General features: G+C 35.0%; 5 protein-coding genes across 9 annotated transcripts; 2 read left to right on the top strand and 3 right to left on the bottom strand.

Annotated features, from left to right (window-relative positions):
* The first annotated feature begins 2984 nt into the window (after positions 1-2984).
* Positions 2985-9119, top strand: LOC105649787 (5'-AMP-activated protein kinase-like protein). Of its 3 annotated transcripts, XR_016320934.1 has the most exons (9): positions 2985-4026; positions 4693-4858; positions 5605-5806; positions 5886-6121; positions 6768-6910; positions 6988-7135; positions 7307-8206; positions 8533-8601; positions 8696-8713. XR_016320934.1 is itself a non-coding variant. In XM_012236572.4 (8 exons), the coding sequence occupies exons 1-8, from the start codon at positions 3422-3424 to the stop codon at positions 8789-8791; spliced, it is 1632 nt and encodes a 543-aa protein (XP_012091962.1). In that variant the 5' UTR covers positions 2985-3421; the 3' UTR covers positions 8792-9119. The 3 variants fall into 3 exon arrangements, 2 of the variants coding, with proteins under 2 accessions (XP_012091962.1, XP_012091961.1); XM_012236572.4 differs by lacking the exon at positions 7307-8206 and having other exon boundaries at positions 5919-6121; positions 8696-9119; XM_012236571.4 differs by lacking the exon at positions 7307-8206 and having other exon boundaries at positions 2986-4026; positions 8696-9119.
* Positions 9120-9264: 145 nt separating this feature from the next.
* On the bottom strand, positions 9265-10430 carry LOC105649786 (outer envelope pore protein 24B, chloroplastic). The gene is made up of 3 exons (XM_012236570.4): positions 10133-10430; positions 9662-10024; positions 9265-9570 (listed from the first exon to the last, which is right to left on the bottom strand). Exons 1-3 carry the CDS (start codon positions 10328-10330, stop codon positions 9490-9492), a joined length of 642 nt encoding a protein of 213 aa, XP_012091960.1. The 5' UTR covers positions 10331-10430; the 3' UTR covers positions 9265-9489.
* A 433-nt stretch (positions 10431-10863) lies between these two features.
* Positions 10864-13733, bottom strand: LOC105649784 (Regulator of chromosome condensation (RCC1) family protein). 3 transcript variants are annotated; one of them, XM_089721539.1, is made up of 8 exons: positions 13403-13733; positions 13167-13319; positions 12911-13069; positions 12270-12452; positions 11888-12019; positions 11694-11780; positions 11312-11407; positions 10864-11214 (listed from the first exon to the last, which is right to left on the bottom strand). In XM_089721539.1, exons 1-8 carry the CDS (start codon positions 13632-13634, stop codon positions 11039-11041), a joined length of 1218 nt encoding a protein of 405 aa, XP_089577665.1. In that variant the 5' UTR covers positions 13635-13733; the 3' UTR covers positions 10864-11038. The 3 variants fall into 3 exon arrangements, with proteins under 3 accessions (XP_089577665.1, XP_089577666.1, XP_089577667.1); XM_089721540.1 differs by having other exon boundaries at positions 12270-12437; XM_089721541.1 differs by having other exon boundaries at positions 12270-12428.
* Positions 13734-14366: 633 nt separating this feature from the next.
* Positions 14367-15588, bottom strand: LOC149496431 (homeobox leucine zipper protein). The gene is made up of 2 exons (XM_089721542.1): positions 15088-15588; positions 14367-14863 (listed from the first exon to the last, which is right to left on the bottom strand). The coding sequence occupies exons 1-2, from the start codon at positions 15424-15426 to the stop codon at positions 14621-14623; spliced, it is 582 nt and encodes a 193-aa protein (XP_089577668.1). The 5' UTR covers positions 15427-15588; the 3' UTR covers positions 14367-14620.
* Positions 15589-15770: 182 nt separating this feature from the next.
* On the top strand, positions 15771-17720 carry LOC105649783 (small multi-drug export protein). The gene is made up of 2 exons (XM_012236565.4): positions 15771-16842; positions 17032-17720. The coding sequence occupies exons 1-2, from the start codon at positions 16295-16297 to the stop codon at positions 17444-17446; spliced, it is 963 nt and encodes a 320-aa protein (XP_012091955.1). The 5' UTR covers positions 15771-16294; the 3' UTR covers positions 17447-17720.
* Positions 17721-19017: the final 1297 nt, after the last annotated feature.

Here is a 19017-nt window from a genome sequence, read left to right as displayed (position 1 = left end):
ACTTATTTAGTGAGCAAGTAAAGATAATTGTCAGTCAAAAATGAATAAGACCACTAAGCCCAATTTATAATCCTGACAAAATCATAGAAATAGCCCACATTATAGGCCCAATTTGAGGGAAAACTGGTTTGCTGTTTAAAACGAAGACAGGTTTTGGGCTTTTGGCCCTTGAATTGTTCTATGTGGGACCTCTCAGTACAAATTTATAAATTAAGATTTTTATTTTAAAAAAATCAATTAAATTGTGTTTGTTGTTCAACTGATTGACTCATTTATTAATTTATTAATTTTTAATTAAATTGTCAAGACTGGTCAATGTTAACATCTAAACTTCAAATTTTCTTTTACTTACCATCATTAATTCATAGTACAAACCTTTTCTTTTATCCGAAACGTTAGCAATCTTGATTTATATAAATAAAAAATCATAATTGCATTTGATTTCTTTTTTTTTTTTATTCATTGCATATTGATTTCTTTAATTGACTAATTTAAAAATATAAAAAATTTTAGTAACAGAGTTATTAAATTGAACGGTAATAAAATAAAATAGATGAACCATTTAATTAATATTTAAATATAGGTTCTAATACATTAATTTTATCAAAATATAAAAATTAAATAATAATAAATCATAGAAAATTTATGGAAATGGCAAAATACATCGAAAAAGGCAATGCATTAACTATTGATGCGAACGTGGCATGAAAACCACACTTGAATAAACAACATAGGTAATCACACTTTATTTTTAAATTATAATATTATTAATCATTTTTTATTATTGTAATATATCGTGTTATTTTATTTGAATTTGTTGTTCTATTTGTCTACAATATGTATTTTTTTCCCTTTTTTTTTTCTTTCTCGTTAAAGTATATTTAAAATAAATATTAGATGTATTTTTAGTATAAAACACTAATTGTGGTAAGTTTTTTCCAACTATATTTGTTTCAAAGCTATATTTGGAAATTTTTTATATATTATTCAAATCACAATTAAATTCAACTAATCTTTTGTGAAAATGCAAATAAATTCAACTAATCTAAACTATATTATAAATGTTTCAACTTTGAAACTATTTAGTGAATTCCAATTTAAACATTTAAAATAAAACAAAATGTATTATAAAACTCTCATTGTGAAAAACATATTATAGCTATAGTTATTTAAAAACTATATTTAAAACGTTGTTCTATGTATCATATCATCCCTCATATTCATTAAGCAGTTTATTGTGCAAAATATTTATTTAAATTAATTTTAAATGACTTGAATTGAAATCAAAATATTTAGTATTTTATTTAATCAAGTTTTTATTATTCATAATTTTAAATGATGATAAATATATTGATAATAAATAATCATTTATTACACACTGGTTGTGATAATTGTTTATGTAAATTAATTAAAACTAATAGAAAATTAAATGATGCAATCCTACTTGGTTTTATGGTTATATATTTGTGCTATGCATATATAATTTAATAAATATTGATTTTTAATATTTAATTTATATTTTTATATCTCAAATTTTTAAATTGATTTGTAGATAAATAACTTTAGAATTTGCAATGTTTTAATTTAATTTAATAAATATAGTTAAAAAATTTATAAATTGTAATTATGATAATAAACCATTTTTGAAAAAAAAAATAATAATAATAATGTTACAAAATAAAATATTCTATTTAATTTTATTTATTTATATAGTCAAATAAAATTTTATGATTTTGAAATGACTATTTTTTTGCTAATTATATTATTGATTATTATGTCTTAGCATTTATGCTTTGCATTTATTTACAAATTAAAGCATTTTAGAATCCTACTGACATAACTTAACTTTTCTAATCCTATATGACAATACATAGCAATTTCATTTGGCTCAAGGGAAAGATGTATGCATTATATATATATTTCAATGTCTTTTCTAGCAAAATATGTTGAATGCAACCATAGATTGTAACTGATTTGTCTTAATAAATAGAAATTGTGGATGATGATATGGCTGAATGTGTATTTATAGATGTTAGATTTTAAAAATGGCTCTCCAATGCACGAAGAAAAAATTAGTTTTGGCGCAATAAGAAGTTTGATCGCGAATAAATGAGAATGCATAAAGGACATTAAAAAAATAATAAAAAAAAGAATAAAAAGTTGAGTCACGCTGTCTAATAGACTCTCTGAAAGTAGATAGCGTGATGGACAATGTCTTTTTGTTTACACATCACACTCACAAACTAAACAGACAATAACATTACAGAAAGTTTTTGTTTTTAACTTTCAATTTTTTAGACGTTGCAAATAAATTAAAACAACCAATGACTGCATTGGAGATGCTCTTATCAGAGTTTATAATCAATCGAGCCTAAATTAATTAACTATTAATTGCACTTTCTAATTAAATTAAACAAACTTCATGAAATAAGATAAAAATATTAGGCTTAATCCCAAAAAAACATGAATTTCTGAATTATTTCAAATTTAGTCACTGCTTTTAATTTTGCAATCAATATATTGTACTTATTTTTTATTTTCAATTCTGACCAGCATTTAGTATTCAATGGTGTGGTCAAGTGAGATAGCTCCATGAGTGAAAAAAACTACTCAGCGGAGCTTGGGATTGTTGGCGTACCTTGAAATCGTATCAAATTCTTTCAAATTTAATGTGACATGGAAAAGATATTGTCTCAACAACGCAATTTTTTAATTTAAAAATTCTAAAAATAAGGATGAATAACAAAAAAATGGCCACATATACGTGAGTTGGCGTGTTTCAAGAATTAACGGCCAATTAAGCCACAAAATGAAAGACTTTTGATAGAGACCGTAATTGATAAAAAAAATAAATTGAAGATAGTAATTGAAAAAATTAAAAATGTTGGCTAAATTTACTAAAAATGTCAAATTACAGGTTTTTTTTTTCTTTTTTTTTTTTTTGTTGATTTAGCCAAGATATTACTGCATTGAAGGTGTCTCGTTCTTCTACGACAACAAGCAAAGCACTTTCTGAATCTTTGGCTTATCCCACGAATGCGAGCGTCGCATTGCAACTCGCAAGTCAGTAAGTCACAAGCTAAAAGTGGCAATTGGCTTATGCCTTGCGGCTTTTCAATCGATGGGTCAATCCAATCAAGAAATAGACAATAGACATGATAATGATAATAAATTAAGTCGCTTTCCATCTTCCGCTTTAAGTTGAGTTTGCCCCGCGCATACAAGTACCACAGTACACCATTAATGGCCAATGGCCAATGGGTATCACGCTTTCGCTGCCATTGTTCGTTGCTTGATGATACCTCTCTCTTAACTTAACTTTTCCCTTTTTTAGCTTGCGCGCCTTCCTTTCCTATTTTATACGCTGTAGATATTTTTTTCTAGGTCTTGAATTCCAAGTGTTCGACGAAATGCATGAACCATGCTCTCCTTTACTACTGTGCCAACCCATATCTTTGTATCGCCGAATTCTTTTGCTGATTTAAGCCGCAATTACTTTCGCTTAAATCTATTTGAAGGAAGGTCGAGAAACAGAGAACGGTTAATGGATTTGCACTTTGTTGCGGGGAGGGAGAGCTGTTCTTTGTTGGGGTTTTTGGACGCAAAAAATAGGAATTATAGGGATTGTTTTTGGAGCTGTGGTGGGTTTGCTAGAAGGTGTAAAACGGGTTGGAAAAGTGAGGAAGATTTCGCTTTGGAAGCGGAGATTTTGGAGTACATGAAGAATTCGGAGAAACCAGAGGCGTTTCCAAGCAAGAAGCAACTAATTGATGCTGGGAGGGTGGACCTTGTGGAGGCTATTTTGACGCAAGGAGGCTGGGTCGCTTCGGGTTGGGATTCGGATGTTAATCTAAACGGGGAAGAGGAGGTTATTTATAATGTTGATACAAATTGGGGTTTGGTGACAGATAATGAATGCAATGCGGAGAGGGTTCAGGAGGGCCATGAAGAATGGAATTCTGAAGCTTCTTCCTTTGACGTTGGCAATGGTTCATATCCTTCACCTTCCTCGTCTGGTAGATCACTGTGAGGCTTCTAATTTTTAGTTTACTTGTTAATCCTTTTGATTTTTGTTACTCCTAAGATTTTAGTGATAAGGAGTTCAATGTTTTATGGCCTAAGTTAAGGGATTATTAAGAGCCATGAACCTGAAGGGAAAGTAGAAAAAGATAGTTTTCTGCTAGTTACCGTAGGGTAATTCTGATGGCTAAAACACTCGAAGCTTCCTTTTCCGTCTGTTTACTGTTGTTTTGTCCACTCCATGGATAAATGACTTTCCCTGTGTTACTTATGGGGTAAGAAGGAAAGGAAGGTATCATATCTTAGGATAGAAGTGTATTATCCATTATGGGCACAGGTCCGGGATAATTATGCTAAGCACGGATGTGACAAGAAAGTTGAAAAGCAACAATCTTGTCTTCTTTTCATGTTTGGAATAAGCCGTTGCACAATATTAATGTTTTGAAAATTTGTATCTTTTCATTATTTCAGCCTTGTACTTTTCTCCCGCCTCATATGGAGGTTTAATATATATAAGCCATTAGCCGAAATAGTAGTAGAAAGATAGAAATTGACGATTTCACCCCCTTTTCCATGCCAAACTCCTGTCCTATGAAATGAATTTTCATTTTGTCATGGATTGATAAATATCTGGGGTATTTTATGACCTTTTTTTTTTTTTTTGGCATTCAGAGAGACAGCAGCTGAAAATGATTCTGGGATTGAGGGTATATTGAGTCGACTGGAAAAAGAAAGAAATATCAGTTTTGGGTTTGGTTTGCAAGAGAGAACAGGAGATACAGGTGTCCAAAGTAATGATGTTAGCCACAACTCGCCAGCTAAAAGCACAAAGAATGCAGTAAGTTGAATTATTTAATGTTAAAATACTGACATGCATCATTCTTTAACTCCATCTTTGTTAGTTTGTACATTTGCGATCTTGCAGGTTACAAGATGTGCATTGCTTGTGAGAAATTAACTTAAAGATTTAAAAACAATGAATAAGGAGAGGTTACTTTCTTCTTATCACTTGAGTGTTTGAATCAGCCATATTATGTGCCTTCTTGCTTCCTGTTGGCTGAACTATGATATTTGTGTTGGTATAGTTAACAAAATCATAGTTGTTAAGTACCTGCTGTTCTTAAGTATATGAATAAAAATAGAAAAATACATATTCCAGGTATCTTGGTGAGCTATTGGCAATCAGAATTTGAAATCAGAAATGTAAAAAGAATCCAGGGATGATTTTATCCCAAAAAGAGAAAGGGGTAACATCTTAAGCCACTTTCATGGGGACAAAGAGTTGAGTTAGAAATTCTTTTACTTTGTTCATTGATTCAATCCTTGCTATTTAAATTCTTACTTTTACATGGGTCTTCTGGTTAAGATATATGGAACATATAATTTAATTTCTTTGCCATACAAAATGTTATAGGGCTTGTTTTGTGCGGTGGTGGAACCATTGCGTCGAGTGCAATAACCATTTAAGATGTGATAGGGATATTTTTCCCTAAAAAAAAAAAAAGGGAAAGCATTTTGGCATGGAAATGGTTTAACAGAAGTTGCATATTTCTCAAAAACTAAATTATTTGTTACATTGTAAAGACAGTTGGTGTTGCTGCCCTAGAAAGAAACAAGGGAACTGCATCGTCAAACCCTACCAATGGCATAGTCAATGGTTTAGAGGGGAATATGAATCACAGAACATCTCTATCAAATATCGATGGTTTCGGAAAGTCACTGAAGCCAGATGCCTGGAGGACATGGAGCATTAGGAGGACAGGGTTTTCAGGAATGGAATTTGAAGGTATTGTTTTTGCTGGTCACATTTTGCTTCATTTTAAAATTATGGATATACTAACCTGTACATTATATGCAATATGCAGCTGATGAATTCGTTTCATGTGGAACTAGAGCAGGAGGTGAGGTGGATTGTTTAAGAGATGAAATACTTGAAACAAGGGAAAGCACAATTGCATCTTTAAATGGAAGGAAAGTGAACTCTTCTCATGAAAGGATTAAGTACAATCAAATACGAAGTCGCCTCCAGCACTTGGAGTCAGAGCTTTCTTCTGTGCTCAACGCATTAAAATCAAATGCTGATGAAAATGCATTAGAGAAAGTGGGTATCTGATCTTTGCCATTGATCTGCCTGATTATTTTCAATGCTATGGGCTGTAACATTTTCTAAATTATGGAAATAATAAACTGAAGATTTTGCTGTGGCCTTAGGTTCGCATGACATTGGAAAATATTTGATAGAAACATTCTATGCCTCAAATTCTTGGCATAGTTTTTTACATAGTGATTACTCAATATAAGCTGATTTACTGGTCATTTGGTCAACAATTTTCATCTAGGCTTACTTCATCTGCAAATAATGCTTTACTGAGCTTTTATTGGGAAAAATTGACAAAGAAAGCATTATGATTGTATAACCATCATCTCTTTGTTGTTCTTCTTCTTCTTTTAATTGCCTGAATTAGTGTCTCTCTCCTCTATTCTCCATTGAAAATATCTATACAGTGGACTGCATAATTTATTTGTCAAATTTAAAATTATCAAATAATATCATGACAACTTTCCTCATGACTTTGTCACTCTTTATGAGTTTGTTACTTAATTTCTAGAATCTATTTGTGAATAGAGTTCTGTTTCTTTCAAGGGAGGAGTAGAATTGCATGCTCTTGATGTCATTTTCATTTCTTGATTGATTCCACTGTGCATAATTTTGAATGATGTCTAATCCGATTCTAAATCTTCTTTAGGTTGAAAGTTCTGATGACGATTTCTTGAAGCTTTCTGATGCTTGGGAGTTCCAAGAAAATGAGATCATGACTGCTCAGGCTAAACTGCGGGCAATACGAGCAAAGTTAGCAATATTAGAAGGGAAAACGGCACATGCACTAATGTAAGCACAATTGTATTAATCTAATGGCATATAATTTTTAGTTTACTTTACTATTTTTAATGCTTGTAATTCAACAGCAATGCACAAAAGATAGCAGAAGAGAAACAGAGAAGGATTGATGATGCTCGGAGAGCTTTAGGACTTCTTCGTACTGCATGCATAGTTTGGCCTAATTCAGCCTCAGAAGTGCTCCTAGCTGGATCATTTGATGGATGGACCACCAAGGTACAGTTCCATTTCAAATTAATTATTTGGAAATTAAATGACAACGAGTTTTCAACATAGGATAAGTTGCAAGTATTGGAGGCAAAAGCAACAATCGTCTATTTTTTTCCTTTTGCTTACCTGGTTTGATGTATCCTTTTTAGTTACTCATACTGGAAGAAATAATTGCAGAAGACCAGTTGAATGTCAGCTCTGAGAATTTTACAGGAAGAATAAAAGTACAATACGGCTTAAGAGATTCTAAGTAGAGAGAGGAATATGATGACCTCCATCTACATGAAAATTGGGCATAGACAGCATAAGAGCATGCGTTTTTTTTCCTTTAAAAATTTACTTGCTCATAGAGTGGGGACCGTACCGCAGGACAGCAGGAGTTCTAACTGCTTGCTTTTTGCAAGAGAAAGGGAAGGGACTAGGGAGATGTGATATTTGGTTTAATGATATTGCATGCCTTTTATTTTCTGTGTGTGGTTCAATGAGGAGATCTGCAAAAATATATGCTTACAGTAACAACAAAACCAGGCTGCTCAAGAATGTCATAATTGAAATCACTCATGATATCAGCAGGCTGGTGTTCTCAGTGGTATTTGTTTTGTTGTGTTGGCCCTTTTCTTTAGCCTCCAACAATTTCTTTCATATTGAGGCTTCCAGCTCCTCCGCAATAAGCTTTTGTGATTCTGTAAAATACAAATGGCAACTAGGCAGGTAACTGTGCCAGTTTATACGTACTCGTCTCTTTTTTCCCTTCCTCAATCTCTCATTGCCTGAGACTGCAAGTTCAGTAATCTTTCTCTTTGTTTTATTAATCTTGTTGAACATCGATCAGTCAAAAATCTCATTAATGTATCATCTCTTTCCAAGTTTCACACATGAACTGAACTTGCAAACTCAAAGTCCTTCTCAATTAAAAACTCGAAGAAGGCAACATACAGATCTTGGCCTCTATTGCACCTGTACCTTTAGATCTGCAGATCTTATTATTCTTTGTTTGTTGCAAGTCTCACTCGGGTCACCACTTTTGCTCCAACAATGGGGCGGATCAGAGCAGCAGTTGGAATTGTACCTGTGCAGGTGGGTGATCGTGATCGTGATGAATGTTTACTTTCTTGCCCACCCAGGTTGTTGGTGGAGGGCAGGGGTAGGATATTATTGTGGTAGAGCATGTGGTGAAGGGGTAATCAGCCTTGATCCTCCCTGTTGCAGTTCCTAATTCTGAGATTTGATTGTGATGGACCCAATTATCTCCTGAACTTAGATTTACTGAAGGAAGAATAACAAAGACCCGTATCAATGAATTAACATTTTTTAGGTTTAAATTAGGAGCAAGTAGCTTGGGAGTTAGTTTACATGTATATATATCTTGACCATGATTAGTGATTTACATTTCTATATTGTAGAGAAAGATGCAGAAGTCAAGCACGGGTGTCTTCTCATTGTGCCTGAAATTGTATACGGGCAAATACCAGGTAAAATGGTTGTAAATACAGTTGCTCCATACTCTGTACTGTTGTCAGATTATTTCATATGGGAGCATTTCAAGATTTTTACTTTGTAACACAGATCAAGTTCATTGTTGATGGTGAGTGGAGGATCGATCCCCTTCGCCCTATTGTTCGTGATGATGGTTTCGAGAATAATCTACTCATTGTCTCATAAAATAGAGGGCGTGCAATGAAGAAGGGTATCAAGAATGAAATGCAAGCAGCAAGATTTCTCCCTTCCATTTTGACCCATTCCCCTTGTAAACAGATAGAGTAAGGGACAGATAATTATTTCACCTTAGAGGATTAGGATATGTAGGAAACATTATCATATGCCTTCGTTTTTATCGCTGCTGACGTAAAACATCAATGTGTATAACAATGTAGTCCCATTCAATCAATTTGTTTAGAGAAATTTTCACCTGTAACGTGGTACTCCCTCCCTCCATCCCCAAATATTTATCACATTTTGAATTTCACAAATAATAAATTTTTATTTTTTATTTTTATCCTTTATATATGATTGATAGTGATTGCTTATTATACATTAATTTATTATAACTTAAATAAATTACGGGTGTTATGGTCAATTCATTCATTAGACAATTGAATGGTTTCATTAAGATAGTTAGAACTTTGCTTACCATATAAGAATTGGGTAGTGGGATTGTTTACTTGCTTAACAAAGCCAAATCAGCTGTGGCCTGTGATAATGTTTTTCCATCAATTCTACATTTCTGCTGCATTAGCAAGAACAGCAATTAAGGAAGCAAAATAAACCTCATATATGATGAGATACAAGAAAAACAACTGTTACTAATTTGTTTTTCTAAGGAAAAATTCAAGTCTCAAGCCAGTCATACAAAGGGCGATTCACATCTCAAAATTCCATGAACTCTCAGCAGTTATTTTTGGCACGTGCAGGCCCTCTCCCAAATTGAGAGATGCTGAAATCTGCTAGAAAGAAAGTCACCAACATCAATATGTCAATTCAAGAAAGTCAATTAGAATTCACCCATTTATAAAGAAGCAATAACAAATATACCTTAATCCCTCCATCTTTATTTAGCAACGATCTCCATAGCCACTCAATTCCCAAGTTCTTGCTAATTGTCTCATATGAAACCCTGATCAAATCACTGTCAAACCTGTGCGAAACCGCCAAGTCCCAAGAATTCCTTGCAAAGTCATAGCCAGGCTCTACTGCGGTAACTCCTCTGTGCAAATAGCTATACTTTAACTTGCAGTTCCTTGAACCCAATTCATAGTTAGCAGAGAGCTTGTTAGCTGGGTCAAATATAAGAGTTCCATCCAAAACCATTCGATTTCCGCTTCTCGAGTGAGTGTATGTCCAATTCAATTGTTTCTCCAATAAATTAACTGTGTTCATGAATTGAAACCTTACGTCCTGCGAATAGCCAAACCCATTCCAGTAAATAAAAATAACAATAAACAAGAACTTCCTTCAAAATTGGAAGAACCAAACAGAGAGCATAAGCTGTGAGAAAGTAAGAACCTGATTGGGAACGTCGTACTCGACTATGAAGGAGCCGGGCTTCTCCACAGAGAGAGAGAAATCGTCGACGTCGACGGTGGAACCATTGCCCAAGACGGCGTTGCCAAGTACTGCTCGAAGTCTCAAATCCCCGGCGTTGGCGGTGACAGTTGCCGTGACGCCCTTATTACCTCTGACCGAGACTGCGCTTCTTATCATTTCTGGGCATACACCGAAAGGGCTTTCTGAGAGGTTTACAGAATTTGAACTTCCGAACTGTCGGAAATATTTGTGGGTGTGCCGTTGTCTACAGCAGGAGGCGCTATTTTCTCTTTATACTCCGTCAGTCTCAAAATACGGTCAACACTCCCCTTTTTTTTTTTTTTTTTTTTTCTTAAATTGTCTTTTATACTCTTATTAAATTTTATTTTATTTTTAATAATCATTATTACTCTATTAAATTTATATTATTTTAATAGATCAATTATTTATGTATTATTTAAGATGGACATAATATAAATGTTATACGAATAAAATTATCCTTTAATCATCATAATTACCGCTTTCTTAATCTATATAAAAATTGACTATTTGTAACCAAGAGAGTATTGTTTTGGCCAAATAATATTTCCTCTTTCCAATTTCAATTTAATAATGAAAATGTTTTTTTTTTTTTACCTTCTTGAAATTCTTTTGAATATAATAATGAAATTGAGAATTATTTAACAATTAAAAATCATAATATTTAAAAATTACCAAAGAAATGGCATTAAAACTTGCCAATAATCCTCTATAAAGTTATTAATTAATGTTATATATCCATTCAGAAAAAAAAAAAAAAATGTTACATACTAGACTCACTTGAGCCATTTTTTTACTACTTCCAATCATAGTTTTGAGACATATTTTCACTACATCCAATCACAGTTAAGTTACACTTGTAACAAATGTAAAACCGCTGCCACAATAAACTTTGAAGAGGACTTCTTGGTTCTGACCTTCAAGGCCTAGATTGACTGTTTGAGGGTTGGTGTGATCATTTGTGTTCCCCAAGCCAAGTTGACCATGCTCACCCCATCCCCATGTCTTTATTACTCCATCCACTGTGATTAAAATAACATCAAAACATGAAGGTAATGATCCTTTAAGAGGGGAAAAAAGATATGAGAAGATGCAAATTCTTCATAAACAAAATCTTGCCTGTCAAAAATGCAGAATGCTCGGCGCCAGCTGCAATCTCCACAACTTTCACCCCGTCAAGACTTGAGACTCTATCGAAAACATTGCATGTTGAATCTGTTGAAATGTGAAAGAGGAATAATACAGATTTTAGAATTGTAGTAGGCAAATGCTATAATGAATATGCAGGATGATTAGACATGGACATGGATAGGGTAGGCAAGTCAAGTTTGAATAACAAGGGATTGTAATGTATATCATCGAACAGCCAGTTTCTTGCCTACCATGATAAGCAATAAAATGAAATGCAGAAACCATGACCCAGTTTTATACCAGAGAGTGTCAAAGAAATTATATTTTTTGTACTACTCTTTTATGATCAAACTTCGAAGTTATACATTACCAGTTAACAACTTTGCCGTGCTCATTTTCTCAAGATTGCTAAGCGCCCCATGTCGATCACCTCCAAGGATAAAGACTTCACCATCAGCTGTTAATAATATCCATGTTAAAAGTCAGACAACACCCATCATATCTTTAGGAAGATAGGAGTATTGACTTACTGGGTTTAACCAATAACAAAATGCATCCATGTACCAGTCAATGTTAAAGCATGATTCCATCCAAGAGCAACTTTGATCAATCGCAAAGATGAAACCAAACATTGTGGAGTACTAATATCAGAATTTCCAGGAAATCCTCTTCCCCAAACAAAAAGATGACCATCAGCTGATGTGAGAAATAAAATAAAACCTCAATAAGAAAAAAACATTACTTCATGATAAATAGCATAAATTACATAAGACGGATGCAAGCTTGTGTTTGTTTCTGTAACCCTTTCTAGACTTCATGTTAACTTTATTTCAAGAAATTCCCCTAAACTAGAATGTGAACCTGGAGGAAAACATATTCATGCTTGGAACTCTGTGTTCTGCCCTTTTATTGCGGTTGCAAAAGGAGATAATGTGGACACACTTACCAGTAAAAGCAGCGCTGTGGTCTCCATTTGCATTTATGCTAATGATTTCAATGTGTTCAAATCCACAGGTAAGTTGGGGAAGATTGACCGATTTAATCTTATCTTTAGAGATACCCAATTGACCACGCTTTCCAGAGCCAAAACCATAAACTTGGTTTCCTACACAATCTGCATCACTGTGACCTTACTTATCAACAGGAACTGAATATAATCAGGCTAAAATTTTACACATATCTTAAACCAGAGGAATTTTTATCTTTTTTTCATTGTTTGTTATAAAATTCTTGCTATATTTTTCCATTGAAAATCAATTTCACTGAAAAGCAACTCTCTTACTAAAATTTGCTATGACGAACCAACTTTAGAATTATGTTCTAATTTCAGAAATTAATCATATTTCTCTAGTCACATAGAAGAACAGAAATCTTACAAGAAAGAAAAAAAAAAAAAAAGCATCAAGCTATTCATCTAGTTCTTGGTTAGGTTTCAGTACATAAGTGAAATCGAGTTGTCTTAAAATAACAAAATTCATTCCTACAGAACCTTAGATTGATATATAAATCTTTGTGAAAAAGCATCTCCACATTATGAAATTACAATTACTAGTGGAAAACAATATGTATTGCAATTTACACATTTACCTTTCAACAGTACAAGTGAATGGCGCATGCCACATGCTATCTGCTCAACATGTCTATTAGCAAAGTATGAAACTTTAACAGGAGCAGTATGTGAGTTATAGTCCCCATGGCCAAGCTGACCAAATGAGCCATCCCCACAAGTAAAAAGGCATCCTGTGTCTGCAAAGGGGAAACAAGCAAAGATCAAGTAGCATACTAATAGTTTAGGGAAAAAAAAAAAAAAAACTAATTGACTGGACATGGAAGCAAAATGGACCTGAAACAAATCCAGAATGGCTCCAACCAGCAGAAACGTGAGTGATAACATAACCATCTAAAAAATTCACAGGCTTTGGATATAAGCTACTGAGAATATCTCCATGCCCCAGCTGACCAGATGTTCCTCTGCCCCATGACAGTACTTTCCCCCCTGCAAACTGATGAGATCAAACATCGAACATAAAGACTATTGTAATTCAAACACAAATATAAGGCGGAACTGCGGGTAAGTACCAGCGTTCAAGGCAATAACGTGAGCGCCGCCGCAGGCAAGCTTGGAGATAGGTCCAGCGGAGGAAAGAGAAGGAAAGTGAAGGAGTTGGGGGAGAAGCTCGTCCTCGAGCTTGCCTGTGCCCAATTGCCCGTCAGTTCCTGCTCCCCAACTCCATACTCGTTGATGCAATTCTTTGTTTTCTTCTTCTTTTTCTTGTTTTCCTCCTGCTTTGCCTTCTTCGTTTTCCACCATTATCGACTCAGAAGAAGCTACTGATCTCCTTGCATTTCCGATTCTCCCACGACGCCTATAGTTTTTAGCCTTTTGACACCCGGGTCACGGCGTCGTTTCCTGTCAAATAAAATTAAAACGCTGTCGTTAACACGCTTATTAGGTTTTTACAGTATTGTAGTTCTTATAACAGAAATCGTATAAAAGTAAACTCTTTTGGTTCCTGTCTTCCTGAATCCTGACCTAACTTTGTCTATACTTACCAAATTAAGAAGAATAAGCCTTGAACTTTCAGAATTCTTATGCTCTAGGTTGTGATCATAAACTGTTTGATCAAAAACATTGTACCCTAATTTTAAAGTTCATCGAAAACTTGCAAGAATTTTAATGCTTTCTTATTTCCAATCATTAGCACGATTTAAGATATAACGTCAGCACTGGCAGCGGATTATAGACTACTCTATTAAATCAACAAACAAAACGTAAAGATGGGAGCAGTCATGGTTGCAAGTAAACATTGCTGCAAGAATGGAGTGAAGGTCCATCCTTTGTGTTGTTAAATAGGTAAATGCTCGTTTCGCAAGTTACGGGCATTTGATCCCGTTAAAATTTATCCATGTTCATACTCGTTCCCGTACAAGACGCAAAGAAAAACCTGTAAGTTGATCCAATGGCATTTATCTCTGCCACAACCTTGGAAACAAACTAAAAGCTATCCTTCTACGGAAACATTCAACCAAAATTACAACTTAATGATGAAAGTCCAATCCAAAATTATTAAACTCTTGAAAGGGAACACGATACATTTTTGCTAAAAAAGACTTCTAAGAATGCAACTAACAATTACAAGAAACCAAATATAACAATCCTACATTTCATTATCACTATATAGAAAGAATATATTTATGTATCTTAAAGATCCAAAGGCCTTCACTACGCTCTGCTTCTCTTCCATGCAAGACACACTTCATTTCTCCTATCCAATAGCCATAACCACACCAATAATGCTAAAGAATATCATCATAAGCAACTATCTCCCTGCCTTTCAAAGGCACATCCAACACAGCAGCACTCTCACTACTGCTTTTGGGTTTCACTATAGCTGAAGCCAGCTTATTACCTCTGCCATGTCTGCGTAAGGGTATCTCAGCTTGCAGAAGCTTGGAGGATGACCCAATTTCCTTGTTACTTCCACCGCCAACTCCTTCCCTCCATTGCGCAAGCGGATCCGTTGCCCAAAGCACCTGTACCTGCAATTTCAGAAATCAAATGACATCAAATATTTTTGTTAACAGGTAAAGTTTGATGCTTTCAAGAGCTAAACTGTGATACAAGTAAAATTTCGCACCAGGCTGAAATCAATTTCACTGAATTACACAAATAATTGAAAAAGAAGGGTTTTAAGTTTCCCAATTTTCTCAGCTAGCAAACAGAGGCATATTACTAGAATTGAGCGAAAAGGTAACGTGCATACCTTTTTGGAATTAATGCTTATTCCAAAGGAGGCATCAAGAGCAGCAGCAATGGCAGCTTCCGCCGACTCCTTGGACCGGTACGTTATGTAACCGACGCCATCACGATTGATGCGGATACGAGAGATTGAACCGTAGATCTCGAACCTCGACTTCAGGTCAAGAACCGAGCAGTCCGTCGACAGACCCATAACCACCACAGCTGGCGGCGGAGGTTTCTTCTCCGTTGGCTTGTCGTCCACATCTTCTACTGGTAGCTGAGGAGGCAAAGGACGACGCCGTTTCGTGATGGGAGCACGGTCTTGGCGCGAGAAGTAGGGTTTGTCTCTCTTGCGACTCATGTTTATTATATTTTCGCAATCTTCTTCGTACAAAACGTGTAAAACTGGTACTGTTAACTGGTCAGAGTTCAGTGGCGCAGTGACGCAAACGCAACGCCCTTCAGAGGAGAAAATACGAAAGGAGTTTCTGATTTCGGAGGTTCTGAGCTGGGAAATGGGTAAAAGGCGGAGGTTGACCACGCGTGGTGTGACTGTTAAATTTGGTCCGCTGCCCCTCTGCCTAAAACGTTGCCGTTTGATTGTCACAATTTTTTAAGGCATTACATTAGTCTACATTGGGCCCAAAAGGTGTCCGGTTCGATGTGAATATAGGGATAAGGATAAGGATTTCTTGCTCAGATTAATAAATTAAACCCACCTTAGGATTTCTTGATTTGTATTCTTTGTTTTGTTTTGTTTACATTCTCAAATAAAATAAGAAAAGCTTTGTTAAATCCTCCCCATTTGTTGGTTGTTTAATGCCGGTTTGTGTTTATCTCCATCATCGTTGATTTCCACCTTAAACTATCCCATAGCTTTGCTAAAGCTTAACCCAGATCGCAAAATCTTCCATTGTCTAGAATTTCTGTTTCATTTCTCGCCACGCACCACATTATTTGGTAAAGTCAAGGCAAAGTCTTCCCTCATATTATATACTTAATTTTTGGATTTACATAATTATTTTAAGGGCAATGAATCAACATATATTCCTTTTAAAACTCCTGATTTGGAATAGCATTGACCTGAACTGAGATTTATATATTCTGAGCTAAAAAATTACGAAAATGTGAAATTCACTGTATCGCCTAACCCCCAAAGTTGATGGAGCATACAAGTCTTTGAATTTCAAAGCTTGCAATTAAAACTCATTTCTTTATCTCCCTTTTCAATGGCTTCCTCCGTGTCGATATTGTCGCTGTCTTTCTCTTTTAGAAAGACCCATTTCAAATTCTTGCCCAACCGTGCAAATGTTAATCTTTGCCCTTTAATTGCCCATAAGAAACGATCTCTGGTCAAGTCAAACCAAATTTTGCCATTTCAAGCTGTCGATCTTCTTGCCTCTCGTCGTTTCTCCACTGTTCCTCTAACTGCAACTAGAGCTTCTTCTGATGGGTTTATTGACCTGACTGAAGATAAAGAGATATTGCCATTATTTGAGGAAAGGCCAGCAAAGTTTCTATTTTGGGTCCTGGTATGGGCTTCTTTTTCTCTTGCTTGGTTTGCAGCTTCAGGGGATGCTAATGCGGCTGTTGATTCTATTAAAGCCTCCAGCTTTGGACTAAAGATTGCGAGCGCTCTTAGAAGCTTGGGTTGGCCTGATGAATCTGTGGTGTTTGCACTTGCTACGCTTCCAGTGCTTGAGCTTCGTGGGGCTATTCCCGTTGGTTATTGGATGCAACTTAAGCCTATAACGCTTACTGTCTTATCCGTTATTGGGTTAGTCTCTTTTTGCTTATTACATTCAATTCTCATGATATGATTGCTTTTATAGAATTGCAGATAACCCGTTTGAAGAAATGCTTATTCTCTGTTTCATAAATAGTCGTATGCAATAGTATATTTGTTCGAGAAATAAGCAATCAGCTTGAGATTCACAAATTTTAGCGTTTTAACTTTCAATTCCAGAAACATGGTTCCTGTGCCTTTGATTGTACTTTACTTGAAGAGATTTGCTTCTTTCCTTGCTGGAAGGAACCAGTCAGCTTCTAGATTCCTTGACATTCTGTTTGAGAATGCCAAAAAGAAGGCGGCCCCTGTGGAAGAGTTTCAGTGGCTTGGCCTTATGCTTTTTGTGGCTGTTCCTTTCCCTGGTACTGGAGCATGGACTGGGGCCATCGTAGCTTCAATTCTTGATATGCCATTCTGGCCTGCTGTATCAGCTAATTTTTGTGGTGTTGTGTTGGCTGGACTTCTGGTAAACTTACTAGTGAACCTTGGTCTCAAGTATGCCATTGTTACTGGTATTATCCTGTTCTTGATATCCACTTTTATGTGGAGTATCCTTCGAAGTGTTAGGAACTCTTTCAGTTCCTCAAATTGATGTTTAGTTGGCAGATTCAATAACTTATTTCTCTCAAGAGCAGTAAATGATAATTTATGTTCTCCAATTGGAATATTCTGCCATCCCAAAAAAGACAATGGTATTTCTGTCACTAGGGAGTTAGTAGTAGTTTAGTTCTGTAGCCTGTGATGCTTGATTTTATGCAGGAAGTTGGCCTGCACAAAATCAAGATGTTATTCGCAGAGATTATTTTGTTTTTTCGAACTTCTCATTTGATTATTGAAAATGAGTAAAAGATATGAAATTAATCAAATCTCAGGTGGGGAGATTGATGTTTTTGTGAGATTATGAATGAATCCATTTCTTTATTTAGATAAAATGAATAAATGAGGTTCACATAATTTTTCCTCGCCGTATATGGGCACTAAGAATACAGACATTTAAGCAATTTAAGTATAGAGGTTCTTAACTGTGAATTCTGCTCCTGCATTGTCCTAAATACATTGTGGGCGGTAATAATACTATCCTGGCATGTTATTTCAAGGGTTACTAGTTTGTTAAATAGTAATGCATGCTAATGCCTTAGGTTTATGATTTTTTTTTTATTCATGCCCTAATAAGATAACTGGAGTCTTATTGAAAATATTTGGATCAGCATTAATGGTTTGTGCACTGAACAAGGGAATAGTTAATGTCATTGTTTACAAGAATGTCATAGTTGGTTTGGATCAAATTTCTATGTAGCTGAACTACCTTAAATAATTATTTCTTTGTTATTTTTTACTGCTGATTTCCTCTTACCTGGACTTATTATTTTAACAGTAGCATATCTTCATAACTTTTTTCATGAATATGTACATAGCTAAACTCATGATCCTGATACTACTGAAAGCATCTCTCGTTTATTATCTTCATGGAAAGGATTTGTCTTGCAGATATTTATTTATAAAGATTCTAGTAATGGAAGTCATTGCTTATAGTGACTCTGGAACTGTCTCCAGACTCATTTTAGTTATGTCAATGACATAATTGTAGAAGATGGCAATGGCAGTGAGTATGTATATTTGTCATTTATTTTCCAGCTTGCATTAGAAATGAAACTACTACCCCTGCAAAATTTTCAAACAGAATGAAGTTCTTTCTAAGAGGTTAGTACAAATTCGGGGGGAAATAAAAGATGGTTTTTGGAATCTTCAGTTTATATTTAGTTTAGGGTTCAGATTTTCAGACCCTTGCAAGGTTCTATTGTTTCTTTGTGGTTACAAGTTTCAAATCCTGACGGGTCATGTTTCAAGAATTTATGATATACCAGAAAGGTTCTTTTATTAGGAACTTACTCTGCAAATACATGGGCATAAAACCATCCATTGGTGACCAAGTGATTTAGACATTGGGCTTACCAGAAAAGAGTGAAGGGCACTGTCCCAATAATAATTCTCCAGCCTTAAAGAATCAATTCTTCTGGGCTCTGCATCCACGGCCGCAGGTGCCCACCTTGTACTAGAATTGTCTCTCTTTTGAGATTTATTCCTTGATCTCCTAAGAACAATTTTTGTGTCCAGTACTAACTTTTATACAATGTTTTGGAACAAAGTTGGGAGGGGAGTGAA

The sequence above is a fragment of the Jatropha curcas genome, chromosome 5, assembly GCF_041381405.1.
Source record: "Jatropha curcas cultivar XTBG-Jc1 chromosome 5, XTBG_Jcur_1.0, whole genome shotgun sequence".
In the NCBI taxonomy this organism is placed as follows: domain Eukaryota; kingdom Viridiplantae; phylum Streptophyta; class Magnoliopsida; order Malpighiales; family Euphorbiaceae; genus Jatropha; species Jatropha curcas.
This window is presented reverse-complemented; position numbering and strand designations above follow the sequence as displayed.

Bases quoted from the DNA above. Each gene is read 5' to 3' on its own strand.
- LOC105649787 (XM_012236571.4), top strand. From the start codon at position 3,422: ATGCTCTCCTTTACTACTGTGCCAACCCATATCTTTGTATCGCCGAAT. The intron at 4,859-5,604 runs GTAAGTTGAATT...TACATTGTAAAG, and splicing joins CTAAAAGCACAAAGAATGCA to ACAGTTGGTGTTGCTGCCCT. The intron at 5,807-5,885 runs GTATTGTTTTTG...TGCAATATGCAG, and splicing joins TTCAGGAATGGAATTTGAAG to CTGATGAATTCGTTTCATGT.
- LOC105649786 (XM_012236570.4), bottom strand. From the start codon at position 10,330: ATGATAAGAAGCGCAGTCTCGGTCAGAGGTAATAAGGGCGTCACGGCA. The intron at 10,025-10,132 runs GTTCTTACTTTC...GGCTATTCGCAG, and splicing joins AGTACGACGTTCCCAATCAG to GACGTAAGGTTTCAATTCAT. The intron at 9,571-9,661 runs GTATATTTGTTA...TCTTTCTAGCAG, and splicing joins ATAAAGATGGAGGGATTAAG to ATTTCAGCATCTCTCAATTT.
- LOC105649784 (XM_089721539.1), bottom strand. From the start codon at position 13,634: ATGGTGGAAAACGAAGAAGGCAAAGCAGGAGGAAAACAAGAAAAAGAA. The intron at 13,320-13,402 runs GTACTTACCCGC...ATCAGTTTGCAG, and splicing joins CGTTATTGCCTTGAACGCTG to GGGGGAAAGTACTGTCATGG. The intron at 12,020-12,269 runs GTAAGTGTGTCC...TTCTCACATCAG, and splicing joins CCACAGCGCTGCTTTTACTG to CTGATGGTCATCTTTTTGTT.
- LOC149496431 (XM_089721542.1), bottom strand. From the start codon at position 15,426: ATGAGTCGCAAGAGAGACAAACCCTACTTCTCGCGCCAAGACCGTGCT. The intron at 14,864-15,087 runs GTATGCACGTTA...CTGAAATTGCAG, and splicing joins TAAGCATTAATTCCAAAAAG to GTACAGGTGCTTTGGGCAAC.
- LOC105649783 (XM_012236565.4), top strand. From the start codon at position 16,295: ATGGCTTCCTCCGTGTCGATATTGTCGCTGTCTTTCTCTTTTAGAAAG. The intron at 16,843-17,031 runs GTTAGTCTCTTT...TTTCAATTCCAG, and splicing joins ACTGTCTTATCCGTTATTGG to AAACATGGTTCCTGTGCCTT.